The sequence below is a fragment of the Malus sylvestris genome, chromosome 5 (genome assembly GCF_916048215.2).
Source record: "Malus sylvestris chromosome 5, drMalSylv7.2, whole genome shotgun sequence".
Lineage (NCBI taxonomy): Eukaryota > Viridiplantae > Streptophyta > Magnoliopsida > Rosales > Rosaceae > Malus > Malus sylvestris.
In genome coordinates, this window is record NC_062264.1 from 42,668,406 (window position 1) to 42,686,638 (window position 18,233).

The window sequence follows — 18,233 nt, forward strand, 5'->3', positions numbered from 1 at the left end:
TTACACCCATATTTATAGGCTTGCTAAACCGACTTACTAAGTCGGTTAACATGGGCTCAAATTCATCCTAGCCACAACTTTAGTTATTCTAGATTTTACTACAAAACCATTTTCTAGATTATTCTAGCCTAAGTCAGTGGACTTGGCTTTTCCATTCAAACACCAATTGTTGCACTTTGGCTAGAGTTTTCTAGCATATTTCCATTATAAAATCTTCTAGAATAATCTCATGCATGTTTGAACTAGAACAGTCTAGTTCCTTTATACTGACTTATCTTAATGGGCTGATGTTGATCTTTAACACTCCCCCTCAACACCAGCTCATTTTTTTCTTCTCGTTGAGTCGACGCTTTATCTTGAATACCCATTTGCATGATATGAGTTTCACATCTCTTGGCCTTGCCACTAGATCCCAAGTTTGACATTTCTTTAACGCATCGACCTCTTCTCCTAGCTTTACACCACTCAGAGTTCTGTGATGCCTTTCTTCTATGGCTGCATTGGCGTATTTAGGATTTTGCTTCCGGATTATTGTTGACCTCCTTAGTTATGATTGTGGAGTTGATACTTCCACTTCACTAAGTCTATCTTCTTCTGGTTATTGATATACCCCAGCTTGCTAAGGGTTTTGGGGCACTGCTTGCTCAACACCATCACCATGAAGTGAATCCTCAGACTCATCTGGTCTCGACTAGATTCGAACAATTTGCTCCCCTATCTTTTGCTGCAGCTTATCTTCAATCTCTCTCGAATTAGGCAATGCCTATTTTTCTGAGGACCACCAAGAAGATGCTTCATCAAACACCATGTCTCGTGATGTGTAACACCTTCCAGTATTAGAATCACAACATTTCCACCATTTTCTTTGGCTATCGTATCCCACAAAGATATATCTGATTGCATTCTTGTCAAACTTGCTACGTAAATGACTTGGAACAAATACGTAGCACACATAGCCAAATAATCGAAAGTAACTAAATGTAGGTTTCATATCCCACAGTTTCTCAAAGAGTGAGACGAATTCTAACCTTGGTTGAGGAAGCCTGTTGATCACATGAGCTGCAGTTCTCATTGATTCGGCCTAAAACCTTCCTGGTACATTCTTGGCATGGAGCATACTTCGATATATCTTTGCAAGATGTCGATTCTTTCTTTCCGCTACACCATTCTGTTGTGGTGTATTGGCACATGTGAACTGCTGACGTATTCTTCATTCCCGTAGATACTAGGAAAACTCATTCGAGGTATATTCTCCTCCATTATCTGCCCGTATGCAACATATCTTCTTTCCCACTTATCCTTCAACTGTCTCATTAAACTCTTTAAATTTTGAAAATGTTTCAGATTTTTCTTTCATAAAGAAAACCCACACATACCTGGAGAAGTCATCAATGAACATCACCATGTATCGCATCCCACTTATCGATGGTTGCTTGACGGGCCCGAACACATCAGAATGAACCAACTCCAACGGCTCTTTCGCTTTAAACTTTGACTCTTCATATGGTAGTTGATGTGCTTTACCATACTAGTATCCTGCACAAACCGTGTCTGTTCTCACGTCAAGCTGAGGTAGCCCCTTAAGCATTGACTTCTTCATCATCACATTTAGCTTATGATAGCTAACGTGACCCAATCTCATGTGCCATAAATATGTTGTCTCGTTCTTCCTTGTCTTGTCTACATATGCATTTTCTGCTGACATTACATAGATTGACTGCAGTCGCTGTCGCTCCATTGTTGGCGTCCCTAAGATCTTGAGGTGTCGATACACCTTCACATCTTGTGGACCAAACAAGACATAATTTCCCAAAGACGTCAATTGAGGCACTGAAAGCATATTTTTCTTCATACCTGGAACATGGTAGACATCTTGAAGCGCACCTGGTTATTGTTGTATTGGGGCATAATTATTGTCTTACCGATATGAGTAATCGATAACCTCGAGTCATTGGCCGTCACCACCAATCGACCTCCCTTGTACTCAGTCAAATTTTTTTAACTTTTTCTCATCACCCGTTATGTGGTTTGAGCAGCCTGAATCCACGATCCAATCATTCTGGTAGTCAATCGACTCCGGACTTGCTTATGTGAGAGTTTATTCTTGCTTTTCCATAGCAACAGATGCTTCAACGTCCCATTCTTCCTCCAGGGCTAGAGATGCAACAACGTCCAAATCATCTTCAATTTTCTCCTTTGAGCTGGCGACATTACTCTCTACGAACTTTTTGAACCAGCAATTCTTCGCCATGTGGCCCTTCTTTCCACAATTGTAACATTTTTCCTCAAACCTTTTATTATTCTAGGACTGACCACGGTTGTCGTGATACTTCGGAGCTTCCACTAGTCGAGAACTCATTCCTCCTTGATGACCTTTTTCCTTGTCGCCACTTCTTTTAGATCCATCACCAGCACGCCGCTCAAAACTGCCTTTACTTTTTGTGTAGAGCACTTCTTCCTCACCTATTGACGAGACCCTTCCTATTTGCTTTGCCAAACCTTCTTGATCGGCAAGCAAATTCTCAAACTCAACAAGTGATGGTTGGGTCAACCATCCTTGTACAATGGCAACGAAGCCTCGATATTCGGGTCTCGATCTATGGATAATTACTCTTTTTATCCTGGATTCTACAATTGCAGCATTAGGATCTAATTCAGAATCACGATAAATAGACTTTACCTTGTGGAAATATTCGGCAATCGTCATGTCTCGTTGAGCCACCGAGAAGCTGCAGTCTTGTATTGTTCATCTTTGAAAAAAGTGTGGTGAAGGTGTCTCATGCTTCTTTCGGTGTCTTGGCATTCCATATGTGCTCCAACGTGTCATCTTCAACTATAGTTTTTAAGGCAAACATGGTCTTACCTGCCTTGATCTTCCACTTCCTCAAAGTGTCGTTGGTGTCTTCTTCCGTCTGCGTAACTTCATTACCCCCGACAACATCCCAAAGATCTTGGCCTTGTAGGTAAGACTCCATACACGCCGCCCATGTGTTGTAATTTTTGTTGTTCAACTTCTTGATTCCTCCAACAACTTGAAGGTCTCCCATCGTGTCAGCAGAGCTTAGATATGCCGAACAAGGTTAACCAATAATCTTGCGAAGTACTAAACTTCTCATGATTCTCAAAAGCTTCAATAGAGACGGTCCCTGATCGAACGTGGCTCTGATACCAATTGCTGAGGAAAAATTAGAGTACACAACTCTAACACAAGTGTTGGAGAAACAACACAAGTAAACAAATTACTTGTATTACACATACAAAATATTACAACACTCTCAATGACACACTTTAGAAGCTATGACACTCGCACACTTCTAGAGACACACTCTAGACCACTCACACTTTTCACAAGACTACTCCTACTTCTCACTCTCTTACTTAGCTCTCTCTTCTTGGCTACTTTCTTGATTGGTTTATTGTTACATAGCATTACACCCATATTTATAGGCTTGCTAAACCGACTTACTACGTCGGTTAACATGGGCTTAAATTCATCCTAGCCACAACTTTAGTTATTCTAGATTTTACTACAAAATCATTTTTCTAGATTATTCTAGCCTAAGTCGGTGGACTTGGCTTTTCCATTCAAACACCAATTGCTGCACTTTGGCTAGAGTTTTCTAGCATATTCCCATTATAAAATCTTCTAGAATAATCTCATGCATGTTTGAACTAGAATAGTCTAGTTCCTTTATACCGACTTATCTTAATGGGCTGATGTTGATCTTTAATAGAAGCATGGAACCTTACGTACGATCAACCCTTGGATCTGGTCATGTGTTACTTAATGAGCAAGCTAAATGTCACTTTGACGTATCTTTCTATCATTCATAGTAGATTACAATTTACAACCGATTAAGCTCGAAGTTAAGGAGGAAATTTATGGGAAAGGGACATCTAATAAATTCTAGGAAAACACACACACACACAACAACAAAAAAACATAAAAAAGGGAAAGACACCCGACTGACCAACGTCGAACACAACAAAAACTTTGTAATTCCGTATTTTTCAAGTTTGATATATTCATCAACTATTCATCAACGCTAATTAATGTCCTTTTCAAGGGTTTAAAGAATGGTCTGCAATGGAGACTGCACAAGACCATAAGTGAGGTTGAGATCCAAGTCTAACGTTTGCATTTGGAAAGTCACATCATTGACAATTCAGAAAAAAGGAAAAATAAAGAGTTAGTTGCAAAATATAACCATGAAGTTTGGAGCTGCTTGACAAAAAATAAAAAATAAAGACAACACTTTTAATTTTTACGTAACTACAAAAAGTATCTAAAGTTTAACAATTCTAAGTCATTCTTGTATTCTATATCAAAATCAGTGTTCTAAAAAACGCCCTAGGCGGCCGCCTAGGCGTTGGGCGCCTAGCAACCGAGGCGTTTTTGGGCAAATCGGGCAGAAAAATCGGGTTGGGCCTAGGCGGTCCTAGGCGGCCCTAGGCGGTCCTAGGCAGTCCTAGGAGGTTTTTAGTTTATTTATTTTTTAATAATTGCGTGCTTTTTTCTTTTTTGGTTTCATGGTGTTTTTATTTTATTTATTTTTTATTAATTGCGTGTTTTTTTCTTTTTTGGTTTCATGGTGGTATATTTATGGAAATGGTGTATCTAATTTGCAAATGATGGATTTACTACAAGTTCATCCAATACTTATGGAAATAGTGTACCTAATTTGCATTTTATCATTATTTTATTATCCATACAAGTATAGTTTTTTTTTAGGTGTCAATATGCACTTATTTACAACATATACAAGAAATTTACCTAAATCCGTCTAGGTCGCCTAGGCGCCCCCCTAGGCCACCTAGCCGCCTAGGCGCTAGCCCGCCGCCCGACTAGCGCCTAACGTTTTTTAGAACCTTGATCAAAATCGTGAGAAAATAATTGATTTGAGAGTCGGCCTAATTGCTTTTTAGAAGAGATCTCCTACTTTTGATGCGTAAGCAACTAACGGAGCCTGGACAATAAGTGAGAAATGACTTCAGTCCTCAACAGTGTATTTGTGTGTGCAATGCAAACAAGTTAAGCAGGTTGATAGGCGAACCCAATGTTAACCCTTCATCGGGAATTTAAATTTTTTCCTAATTCTAACCTTACCAATCGAATTGAAAGTCAAGTTGAACTCTGAGCAGGTTCGGTTTAACCCAACCCAAATAACACCTTTTGTAATTAGCTAAAAAATAAAAAGAGACGCATGCATGTTGCTTGGAGCCTTGGCGATTGCCTCTAAACCTAAACCCTAATTCCTAAACTTGAAGGGTAAAGTTGGAAATTAAATTTTTGTTCATAGAAGATCAAGTCACATGTATTGGTAGAGAGATTTTTCAGTGTGACCGTCACACGAGGTGGTACATTACGTGTCCCTATATAAATGGTGGGATATGTGTGTTAAAATGTTAATAACTTAAAAATTAAAATTTTCCATCACTTATATAAAAACACGTGGTGTACCATCCGTGTTCTCATCACAACTAAAAATTTACCGTATTGGTATGCCAAGTTCTCACTATGCCAGACGAAGTCAAGGACAAATTTTCCTGGAAAATTTACTAAAGCGTTTTTTCTAACACACAACCTTATATATGCCGTAGGACATACGTAAAATGTCATCTATAAACAAGTTACATAGAGCGTGTTCTGTCATTATTTGTTGCTTCAAAATGCAAACGGAAATGTCTGCCTGTCCCACCAGCGCGAATCGAGTCCAAAGGCTCTGGCTTCTGTTTCCCAGGCTCATCATCTACTTTCTCACCATTCTCTCCTATGGAGTTGAAGCTGGCAGTAGAACCAATGTCACCAACGTTGGCGCAGTCATTAACGTTAGTTCTCGTATTGGAAAAGAGCAGAAAACCGCCATGGAGATCGCAGCTGAGAGCTTCAACAACCGTTCAAAGACTCATAAGCTCATCCTTCATTTTCCCGACTCCGGCAGAGACCCCTTTCTTGCTGCTTCTGTTGGTGAGAAAGCAGTTAACACATGACATGATGGTATTTATAATAGCTAATTAGTTTGGACATGTATAAGTGCTGATTTTTCGTTTTAATTTCTGTTACAGCTGAAGAGTTGATAAAGGAAAAGAAAGTAGAAGTAATAGTTGGCATGGAGACATGGCAGGAAGCAGCTCAAGTAGCTGATCTTGTCGGAAACCATGCTCAAATTCCGGTGATTTCATTTGCAGCACCCTCTATAACCCCGCCACTAATGCAACGCCGATGGCCATCTTTGATACGAATGGCAACAAATGGTTCTGCTCAGATGAAATGCATTGCGGATATAGTTTCAGCCTACCATTGGAAAAAGGTGGTTGTGGTATACGAAGATGACGGCTATGGCGGCGATGTTGGGATGCTAGCTCTTTTGACCGAGGCGCTTCAAGATGTCGGTTCAAAGATTGAGCACCGTTTGGTTCTTCCGCAGATTTCTTCGCTGTCTAATCCAAATTGGGTTGAGCTAGAAGAGATGTTGAGGCTTCCCAAAATGCAGTCTCGGGTGTTTATCATTCTCCAGTCATCGTTGCCTACGGTGACTAATCTGTTTCGATTGGCTGGGAAGATGGGACTTGTTGGAAAAGAGTCAGCTTGGATCATCACCGAGAGTATTGCAAGTCTGCTTGACCCTCAACACACCTCTGACATGAAAGGCACCCTGGGAATCAGGACCTACTATGCCAATAATACTAGTTCTTATACAAATTTCCGGAAGAAATTCCAAACGAAGTATTCAGAAGGAAATAGCGCCCAGCCAGGAATTTACGCTCTTCGAGCATATGATGCTATTGGAATCATTTCACAGGCCATAGGAAAAATGACTGACAACACAATTAGCCTTGAGGTGTTGAAAACCGTATTGAGCAGTTATACAGGTTTGAGTGCGAACATGCGGTTAAACGGCGGTGAGGTACTGTACTCTCCAGTTTTCAGGATTGTAAATATTTTGGATGAGAATAGATTCCAAGAATTGAACTATTGGAAACCGGAAGTTGGGTTCTCATTGGATGAAGCCGGGAAATACAGATTCAGTGATGTTGGTGGAGTAATCTGGCCCGGGAACCTAACTGGTGCCCCGAAAGGCTGGGCAATGCCTACTGTTGAGAAGCCAATGAGAATTGGGGTGCCGGGTAAAACTTCCTTCAGCAAATTTGTGAAGGTTGACTCAGATAAGAAGTATGTCGACGGTTTCTGCATTGCAATTTTTGATTTGGTCATAAATCGTTTGAACTATTTTATGCCGTATCAATTCGAAGTTTTCAATGGCTCGTACGATGATCTTGTGGAACAAGTCCATAAAAAGGTAAAACCATCATTTATTTTTCTATTTTTTTCATAAATATGAATTTAAATACTGTTTCGCTCTTTCATTGGTTTTGATTTGACTGTATGCTTGCAGGTTTATGATGCTGTGGTTGGTGACATAACCGTGCTAGCTGACCGGCTGGACAAGGTGGAATTCACTCAGCCATATATGGAGTCTGGTTTGTCAATGATAGTTCCAGCAAAAACCGAAAAATCAACATGGATGTTTATGAAACGTTTCACATGGCAAATGTGGGTGGTGACTGGTTCCATCTTCATCTACACAGTGTTCATCATATGTTTCCTGGAGCGCCCGTTGAATCCAGCATTCGGTGGCCCCTTGAAGAATCAGATTGGCACAGCAACTTGGTTCATCTTCTCCTCTTTGTTCTTTGCTCACAGTAAGTACCAATTTTGTACATTTCGCTACCAAAAAAGTGAGTATTAGAAGCGCTTCTTTAGAGGCGAGGGGTGGATTGTCCCTGACATACGCCCCTATTTGGCTTTGTAGCGGCCATTCTAAACGCCCCTACCACTCTTTTCTTCTTTGTAATGTATGATTACCAATGACGATCTAAAATTTTCAGGACAAGCCTAACTATGAAAATAGTCGGGGTTTAAAATTGTTTGAGAATTGATCTTATCCTCATTGTAAACCTATGTTTTTATTTCACAGAAGAGAAAATCTACAGCAACTTGACGCGAGTGGTGGTCGCAGTTTGGCTCTTTGTTGTACTGATCCTGACCTCATGCTACACCGCTATGCTCACCGTTCAGCTAATGAAACCGAATGCACCATACATCGACACCAACTTGAAAGTTGGTTGCGACGGGGACTCATTTGTCATTGAGTACCTGCGGAATGTCCTTGGATTCAAAAACATCATCGAAGTGAAAAGTGAATACGACTACCCGAAAGAATTCAAAAACAAAACTATAGAGGCCGCCTTTCTTGAACTCCCATATGCAGAAGTCTTCATGAATGAGAACTGCAAAGGATATACTGCCACTGCACCCACCTATAGATTTGGAGGCTTGAGCTTTGTGCGTACAAAATACGAAAATATGCATAAATAGAACTGGTTACAAACTTTTGGTCGAAAATATCTCAATAGAAGTTACCATATTTCTGACCAACATAGCGAAACTAATAAAATCGCTTTCGTGTTCACCTTGCAGATATTCCAGAGAGGTTCTCCAATAGCGCGTGATTTCACAAAGGTGATTATAGAGCTGTTGCAGAATGGAGATGTGAAGAAGTTACAAAATGAATGGTTTACTCCCAAGAAGTGTCCAAGAAATACAACTTTGAACGAACCAGAAAGCTTGACCCTCAACAGTTTTTCAGTCCTCTATGTAATATCAGCTGCTACTTCCACCTTATGTTTTCTGCTCTCTTTTACTATCCGGCTGAGGAGGTTTCAGCATCAAGAGGCAGCAGAACAAGGCAGTGCAAGTCCGTGCGCGAGCGGAGAAACGCTTTGGAACAAGGCAGTTAGAATGGCAAAATTTTTTTACAATAGAGAGATTAATGTTCCAACCAGAGCTCCAACTTTAGCACATTACGCAGAAGAAAGGAGTTCTCCAAGGTGGGAGCCACTGGCAAAGCTACATAGGGGCAATGAGGGGCGGCTGCCCCTCCGATCGTCGGAAATCGCCATGAAAGCGAGAATTCGGCCCCTACGATCTTTCTGAACCTGCTGAAATTTGGGGGCGCTGCGCTACTGAGTTTTAATTTTATTGATGTGGCCTTCTTTTAGAAACGCACTATCAGCGCACCATTTTAATTCTTTTCCCTCTCTCTCATTTGTTTAGACTATAGAAATACAAAAGGTTGATGTTTGTTATTGTTCTTTTTCAATCCTTGTTATTACTTCTAGTATTTAAAATTATAATACAAAAGATTGATGTTTGTTATTGTTTGTTCTCTATTCTTGTTATTATTTCTAGTATTTAAAATTATTTTATATTTTGTTCTTTAATTCTTGAGAAATGATGATTTTGAGAACTTGATTCAGATATACAAAACTTTTGTGAGGAAAATGATATTAGTGTTCTTATTATGTGAGAGATGTTTTTGCTTTTATTGAGAGAGATGTTTATATTGCAATAGATGTACAACAATTGTGTGATAGTTTGATTTTTATATTGAGATGCTTTTATTGATAATGAGCCTATTATGCGACCATTTCAGGACATGAAGCATTGTCAACATCAATTGCAAGTTGTTTGTATTGATAAATTATTAACGACATTAATATTGTCTATTATCTAAAAGAATTTGATTGCCTACATTTTTTTTGGAATCTATTATGCTTTTAAATTTCGCTCCTCCTCTTGAAAATTCTTGGCTTCGCCACTGGTGGGAGCACTCCACCACTTCAAGTTCCACTACTCCCGAGCATCCTCATCAGACCAAAAATCCACCAGAAATTGAATGCCTTACAATCCAATCCAATACAACACGCCTAAACCAAAATCAACCCAACCGATTCAATTCCTTTGACTTTACTAGCTAAAATGCCCGCGCGATGCTGCGATGTTTCGAGAACCCACTGTCAATAACATAGACAACGCCCTGTACCAATTAAAGGAATATGGCCAGATGATGATGCAGTGCCTAATTGCTTCAAAGTGAAAACTTAAGTCTTACGGCTATCATCCTATTTAGCTTATGCGTTACCTCCAAAGTTATTGACGTCTCTGCTATATTGGTTGATATCACTACTTTCCTCTTCCCTCTTGGGGTAGGAGTGAACACCAGCTCCTAAAAAGCAGAAAAATAGAGGCCAAAATCAGAACTTGAAAGAAATTCGCAAGCCAGCAAGAATAGTCTACTTCATCTAAGCACACAAAGTGTAGCAAACCTGCTCAGCACGTGGAAGTCCTGAGTAGAGCGGCACAAGCATCAATCCTGAAACATGAAGACACAATCCTTATAAAAATTGATGCATGTAGCAGAATCTTAAACTTTACATTTTTAAACCCTAAACCCTACTATTCCAAATTACACTATTTGGAACTTGGATTTTTAAAACAAATATTTACTATTAGTAATAAATTAATAATAAATCTGCTAAAGATTCTGCACCTGATGAGTTCTTTCCGCGGTTTTGAGCTTCTTCAGTAATCAGCTGCACAGCAGCATCAATAGCATCTTGACCAGTAAGAAAAACCAGAATATCTCCCATTGGTTCCTATACAATAAAATCAGTAAGGTTTGGTAGTAGAACTGAAAATATATGCATGTACACATGCAGGATGTTCATGAATGTAACAAACTGAAAACCTGTCATTTCGTTATACAAAGAAAAATTTTAGAGTCATCCAAATATCAGCTACCTGGTCATGGATCAATAATACAGTTGACACAGCAGCCCGAAGATAGTCAGAGACAGGCTCCTCTACATAATGAATTTGTACATTAAACCCTCTACCCTGAAAACAAAAAGAACTTGTTGATGTCTCAGTTTTTATATAACTAACTGACAGTAGAGTAAGCTCGAAACTTTTTGCACCGCCATATAAAGTTTCTTCTGCGATGAGTGAATGAGTGAGAGAGAGAGAGAGAGAGAGACAGAGAGAGAGAGAGAGACAGAGAGAACCATTATCTTTCGGGAACTTACCTCAACTGATAGGACTGCAGGCTCCATATTTGGTCCAAGATCCTCTCCGTCTGGTCTGCGACGACTTTTTCTGGTTTACCATAAAACAAGATATCAACACTAACGTTTCAAGTTTATTATACACAAATGTTCATGATATACACAGACAAATGTAATGGCAGAATTTCTAGGTGTATTTTACCCCCGACAAAGAACAGTGTGAATATAAATTTGCCAACTTTTCACTTTTCAGGGCAGTGATTACAATCCACAGAAAACTAAGTAATCACAAGCAGGCAATTGTATACTAGTAACCCAAAGAACGAAAGAACAAAATCATGTGATCAAATGCTAAAAATAAACCTGGGCTGAAAGAAATCAGACATCGACTTTGCTTGAATTGTGGCAGATGAGATAATCAGACGCAGCTCAGGTCGGCGTCGTTGGATCTAGAATTTCAGGATTCAACAGACATATCATAAAAACGCCAAAAGAAAACACTAAAAACCCAAAATCTTTTGTTGTTTTGTAAGGCAACAGGATATGATTTTTTAGCTGATACCTTTTTCAGGAGACCCAATAAAATGTCAGTTGCGATAGACCTTTCATGAGCCTCATCAACCATTATGATGCTGACAACCAAATCAGAAGAGATTGTGAGGAAAATGAAAGTTAATAGAAAGATAGTAATAATATTAATAACCATCTTTTTCATGCAAATAACTCCCCCTTCACCAAAAACAAATACAAAACAAAAGAAAAAAGAAAGAAGTCCTAGTTAATTTTCTACAAGCCACAGGCCCACAACCTATCAATGTAAAAAGACATGGAATTTCACTTTGCACACCATAAGGAATGGGCAGCAAGTATGTCATATCTCATTATCAAAGACACTTTTGTATCAGTTCTAGGAAGGCAGTAAATACTTTACAAAAATGATAGCTAGTACCTATATTTAGTCAAAAGAGGATCATCCATCATTTCCCTGAGTAGCACACCATCAGTCAAAAACTTTATCATAGTTACACCCTGCGCTGCCAGAACAGGAAAACCATCATTCACGACATGGAACTACAAATCTGATAAATGGCATTGCAGACAATCCAACAAGAGATATGGTATGTGAAAAGATACTATGGTATGTGAAAAGGCAATCCATCAAGAGAAAAGTCAGAGCTTAAAATGATTAATAATGGGTCTCATTGTACTTGTAACATCTTCAAATCTTATAGTGTAGCCAACTTCCTCCCCAAGCTTGACCCCCATTTCTTCCGCGACCCTTGCAGCAACTGCCTGCAGAACAGTACCACCATTTAGTTGTAAAAAAATGTGTTACTCAAAGGAAACCTTAAGAATCAGCTTTAGTTAACGCCATCAATATTAGTCCATAACATTTACTGTCAGTTGTGTAAATTCATAAAGTTTTTATCTTTAATGTCTACCGGGTTCGGATGTAAGTTTAAATAAATAAAGCGGCCAAAAGTTTCACTTTTTCCTTAGGAGAGGAGAACCAGTAACTTTCTACCAAGACATCTCTATAAAAGTATTTACAAACTAAAAGCTGCATAACAAGAAAGATAAAGAGGGTTCGATGAAGCATTTAATTCAACATTGAAATTCAGGCAATAAGAAATCTTCAATGCAAAGATTTTCAAGCACGGTTTGAACATTCACGCAAATACCACAACTTTCAGATGACTTAGAACACCTTAGTAAACCTGGGAATAGCTACCTGATGAAATTAATGAAACAAATTATGCAAGCAATGCTATGCTTAATAAACTGGGAATAGCTAAAACCAATGAATCACCTGGACAGCCAGCCTCCTTGGCTGGGTGCACGCTATAACCCGCCCTCCGTCAGCCCAACCGGCTTCTTTGAGGTACTGCAATTCCAGTAGACATATCATAAACACTTTGAACTCACTTCAATTCATCAATTCAATAGAAATTCTGAATTCGAAACTAACAAATAACACCAAAGCTCCACTCGGGTTATTGAAAGGTATGAAAAACAATCTTGGGTTTCAGAAAAAAGAAGCAAACCTGAGGAATTTGGGTGGTTTTTCCGCTGCCCGTTTCGCCGACTACGATGGTGGTGGCGTGAGTCTCCACCAGGTAAAGAATGGCTGTGCGGTACCGGAACACGGGCAGCTTTTGCCTCTGCCGCTCTATGTTCGCGTACCCAGAAGGGGAATTGAAGAAAAGGACGCCGCCCTCTTCGTCGTCGACGAGGCGGGGCTTCTCGGTCCCTGGTTTCCAGAACTGCGACATTGTTGTGCTCTTGCTTTTTTTTCCTCGGCGATTTCTTCCGTTGGGGTTTTAGAGCTTAACAGGTAGCTGCTCGCTCGAACTCGGCGCTCAGGGCAGTCCAACTGTTGGGCTCCAACACCTGGACCCGTCGCGTTTGGACTTTCAAGCTCCCCGTTTGGTTCGTTTGCCTAATCCCCAACCCACTCGAAACCAGCATAGATAAATAGAAGAGTTGGGTCTTAACCTTAAGCCCACTCACATACAATAAAAACTAGTCTCTCTGCAAGCGTTGAAGACAATTTCGTTTAATGGACTTTTTTGTTGCTTTCTATTTGATTTTTCGAGTCGAGTTCGATTGGCCCGCCCATTAGGGATCGGTTGCTCTGGCTTGGCGGGCCAAGTCGAGTTGGGCCCTCATACATTTTTTAATTATGCGAATGATTCTTTGGATATGTAGGCACACGAGAAAGGATGACATTAAAAATAAGGATATCAAAGTAAAGTAAGAGTGGCCACAATTGAAGAGGAATCCTTAGAAAGACTCAGAGGCTTCCAGAAAAAAAACATGGAGTACTTTGAGCTAACGGAAGACTTAGCACAAAACCGAAGACTCACTACGTTCCAGGATTCATATAGTCTACCCCACTTAGGGCTGGTTTGGTATTGCTGTGCTTTTAAAAAAAGCTGCTGTGAGAATAAGCGACTGTGCTGTGAGAATAAGTGGCTGTGAAAAAATCCAGCAGAGTGTTTGGTAAACTTTTTTGTAAAAGTGCTTTTGAAAAAAAAAAGTAATCTAATAGTGGGTCTTTTCATTAAATGAGCATTGTAGCTCCGTGTGCTTTGAAAAAAAAGCCAGTTTTCCAAAGCTACAAATAACAGCTTCAGCTTTTTCCTTTGATTTCAGCTTTTTCTCACAGCAGCTTCCAAAATAAGCGCTTTTTTTTCAGTTTACCAAACACTTAAAACCCTCATAGCTTTTTTTCATGGGTGCTGTTTTTTTAAGCACCTCACTCCCAAACCACCCCTTAATAGGATAAGGCTTTGTTGTTGTTGTATATGTGGGCATAGTTAAAGCCCCATTAATGATGTAATCCATTCCAAAGACTGCAATGGAAATAATTTACCAATAAACAAATCCTTGTTGGAGATAAAATATAAAAAGAAAAAAAGAATACAAAGAGAATGGGAAGAGATAAGAGTATCTATTATTCACATTAGATAGCTTATTTATAGGATTTAGGGTTTACATAAAAGGCGTTAAACTATGAAAATATTAGATATTGGCAAAAAAAATGAAGGATCATATTATAAATATTATTTCCAACGAACATAATAATAATAATATCAAGGCCATGAAGCATAGAGCCCTACGTACGGTCAACCCTTAGATCTGGTCATGTGTTACTTAATGAGCAAACTAAATGTTACTTTGACGTATCATTCATAGTACATTACAATTTACAACTAATTAAGGTCGAAGTTAAGGAGGAAAGTTATGGAAAGGGAACAGCTAAGGGAAAACACAAAAATAAAAAAAGGGAAAGACACCCGACTCACCAACGTCAAACACAACAAAGACTTTCTAATTCCGTATTTTTAAGTTTGATTTCCCTATTAAGTTGGGTTTTACGTTTCTTGTTTTAGGGTGTTATCTTTTGTGTTTCGATTAGGATTCTTGCATCAATTAGAGTTATTAATTAGGTTTACTATATATATAAACAATTGTTTGAGGTGCGTTTGTCGAATTTCAGTTACGTACACACTGTGCTTCTTGTACCTCAAGCAATTGCATTCGTGCACGCACAACACTCTCTTTCCTTAAGAGCTCATGCGGATTCATACATATTTTCTGGAAGTGACTTTCAAGTGTCCATGTGAATGGGGTGGAGATAAATTAACCGAATTTGTATCTGAAATTGATGGTGTACTATATAGTAAGATTGTTGATGTGGAGCAAGGGAAGTTGGTTGTGACAGGTCCTTGGTAAAAAGCAACTCATCACGGCGATTAAACATTCAGAATTCTTAGTGGATGCGAAGCTTTGGGGAAGTCAAAAGGGTTCGAAAAACTGGCGAATTCAACTCGAAAACCAGTTCAAGGACATGGTTACTGGTGAAAGTAGCAAAGGTGGTGGCAAAGGCAAAAAACTTGTCGACCTCGATTTGTCTGATGAAGAGGTGCTGGATGATGATGGTTTGGGGAGATGGGTAGGCAGAAATATAAGTTAAAGACTGAACTGCATGAAACGGGAATGTCAAGGTGGTGACGAATCCAATAGTGCTAATAGTTCAAGGATTTGCATGAAGCAAGAATGTCAAGTGGTAGTGTTCCAAACCTATCACGTGTTGTTACATGTTTTAACTTTTTCACATGGGTTCAGAGGATTTGGTTGGGACACCTCTCATGCATTGCTACGAGTTTTAAATTTTCCACATGACCCCTTTAATATGTAAGTCTTTATTTAAGAATGCAGTCAAACATTATGGGAATAAACATGAAAATAAGCAACTAATGAAGAACACGGAACGTGACATTGATGCTTTGAATCATGGCAAAGAAGGGAACGACGGCGACAAAGAAGTCAAAGGAAGCAATCCTGATAACTTACAGGATCTTCTGTCCTCCTCCCCTTGGGGTGGTGGGGAGAGAATACAGGAAACGTCCTCTATGTGTGGGTGTGTTCGGACCATGTGGACGGCATATCAGCCGGACCTTAGAATTTCTCGCAATAACCAACTGCCGCAACAGCAAGATACGATGGCGGCGACGATGATGGATGAAAATATAGCAATTGATCCTTCCACTTTATTCAGTGATGACAATGTTCATACTTGCGTTATTTTGTAAAATTGCAACATTTTTTATCTATTTTTTTGGGCGATTAAATTTATTTCCTCGGATTGTTGTGTCCTCTAGGATTCATATTTTTGTTTGAGTTATAAGATTTTATTTTACTTATCAGTTACAGTGTTATTTGACTTTTGCTTATTAGGCTACTTTTTAATGGGTAAATTTTTCAAATTAAACTTTCTTTGACTTCTCTTTCTCTCACCATGACAATTGACTTTGTAAGTCAACAAACAAGTTTCAATGAAAACTGAGATGTCTTTTCACAGAGATGTGGAGAAAGGAGGCAGATTGTATGCCCCTCCCACTTCATGTGCCCTCCTATTTGTGTGGTCACGGTTAAGCCACGTCAATATTTTATATTACTATTTTTTTGTCTTATTATCTCTATAAAATATATATATATATATATATATATATATAATGTTGACGTAGCTTAACCGTGACCACACAAAACAGGAGGGCACGGGAAGTGGGAGGGCAAAGAATCTGCCTCTGTGGAGAAAACATTCTTTTTAGGGTTTTTATCACAAATGGTCCCTGAAATTGAAAATCAATCAATGTAGTCCCTAAAAATAGGTGTCGCAAATCAATGTTGTCATTCCGTCACAATTCTGTTAAAAATTTCATTAAGTGCTTATGTGGCACATAAATGGGTCCCATAAGTCATTTTTTTCTCACAAATGGTCCTTGAAATTGACCCGCGACATCAAAATGATCCCTGAAATTGACATGCGACATCAAAACGGTCCTTGAAACTAAAAATCAATCAATGTAGTCCCGCAAGTAAGTGTCTCAAATCAATGTAGTCATTCCATCACAATTATGTCAAATATTCGGTTATGTGCTGATGTGACATAAAAATGGATCGCACAAGTCTAATTAAATTTTAAAAATTACAAATATGTTTAGCAATTTAATAGTTAATAAAAAGTTATGAACCCAAAAACTCAGTCCTGCAATCACCTATAATCCCAGTCCACATTCCTCTACCTCATTTGATGTCTATTCTTTAAAAAAAATCTCAATACAGCCATCTTTACACACTTCAACACCCTTCACCGAATTGAACCTGGATCGAGATCACATTTGGTGACAGCTTGGCTGATTGGCAACGACTTATGGGACATCACCATTAACATTTAGGCGATCAACATCTTCACAACCTTAATCTTGGAGAGCTTGTTCGGCACTTCTCTACTGGTTTGGTGACTCAAAGAACGGAGATGACACGCCCCGATCCTGATGTCCGAGGGACATTGGGATGGCCACGTGTTGGCCGAGACCCGAGGGTGACGAAAGTCATTTAATGAATGCATATGCTAAGAACATGTAAAAAATGCATTTCAGAAAGAGTCCACTCACAGATACTCCGTCGTCGAAGAGCCGTGCGAAATAGGAAGAACAGAATCACCGTTAATAATCGCACCTAAGTACATAAAGTGTCCAATTGATAAAACTCTACTCAAACGATTGAATTTGGGAAAACGTACATATAAAACGGATCCAGGACGTCGAAATTAGCCTAGGAGGGGTCCCGGACCAGTTGACTTTGACCCGAACCTGTTGACTTTGACCGATCACCGATCAACATTGACTTTTGTTGGTGTTTGGGAGAATATCAGGGTTTGGCGTGTCAAGAGAGGTCTGCCTTGAGATAATGAGGTTATAACTGAGGTGCGTTTATTGTTGGTTGAAAACTGTTTCCAAACCCTATCTTAGGCCTTGGTTAAGCCTTGTGCCCTTGAGAATTATGAAAGGGATCTCTCTTCGGAATAGGTCCTACTATAAGAAAAAAAATTCTATTATACAAAAAGGTATTTAGACAACTTTTTAATTAATTATTTATTTAACCAACATTAGCACATAACAAAAAATTTAACAAAATTGTGGCAGAATGATCATATTGATTTGCAACACTTATTTTCAAGAACTATATTCATCGATTTTCCATTTTAAGAACCATCTTGATGGTGTGGGTCAATTTCAGGGACCATCTTGATGGTGTGAGTCAATTTCAGGGACCATTTGTGATAAAAACTCGTAAATCTTATGGTGCCCATTTATGTGCCACATCAACACTAAACAGAATTTTGAACATAATTGTGACGGAAATACCACATTGATTAGCGACACCTATTTTCAGGGACTACATTGATTGATTTTCAATTTCAGAGACCATCTTGATGGTAAGGATAAATTTCAGAAACCATTTGTGATAAAAAC

General features: G+C 39.1%; 2 protein-coding genes across 2 annotated transcripts; one reads left to right on the plus strand and one right to left on the minus strand.

The window, feature by feature from the left end:
- Window positions 1–5,637: 5,637 nt before the first annotated feature.
- Window positions 5,638–8,998, plus strand: LOC126622938 (glutamate receptor 2.7-like). Its single transcript, XM_050291610.1, has 5 exons — window positions 5,638–5,968; window positions 6,067–7,301; window positions 7,398–7,704; window positions 7,980–8,347; window positions 8,483–8,998. The coding sequence occupies exons 1-5, from the start codon at window positions 5,671–5,673 to the stop codon at window positions 8,996–8,998; spliced, it is 2,724 nt and encodes a 907-aa protein (XP_050147567.1). The 5' UTR covers window positions 5,638–5,670.
- Window positions 8,999–9,818: 820 nt separating this feature from the next.
- On the minus strand, window positions 9,819–13,351 carry LOC126622939 (probable pre-mRNA-splicing factor ATP-dependent RNA helicase DEAH9). Its single transcript, XM_050291611.1, has 12 exons — window positions 12,954–13,351; window positions 12,719–12,793; window positions 12,117–12,201; window positions 11,858–11,942; window positions 11,471–11,540; window positions 11,272–11,357; window positions 10,930–10,999; window positions 10,646–10,741; window positions 10,395–10,500; window positions 10,171–10,217; window positions 9,987–10,070; window positions 9,819–9,881 (listed from the first exon to the last, which is right to left on the minus strand). The coding sequence occupies exons 1-12, from the start codon at window positions 13,179–13,181 to the stop codon at window positions 9,819–9,821; spliced, it is 1,095 nt and encodes a 364-aa protein (XP_050147568.1). The 5' UTR covers window positions 13,182–13,351.
- Between the last annotated feature and the right edge of the window lie 4,882 nt (window positions 13,352–18,233).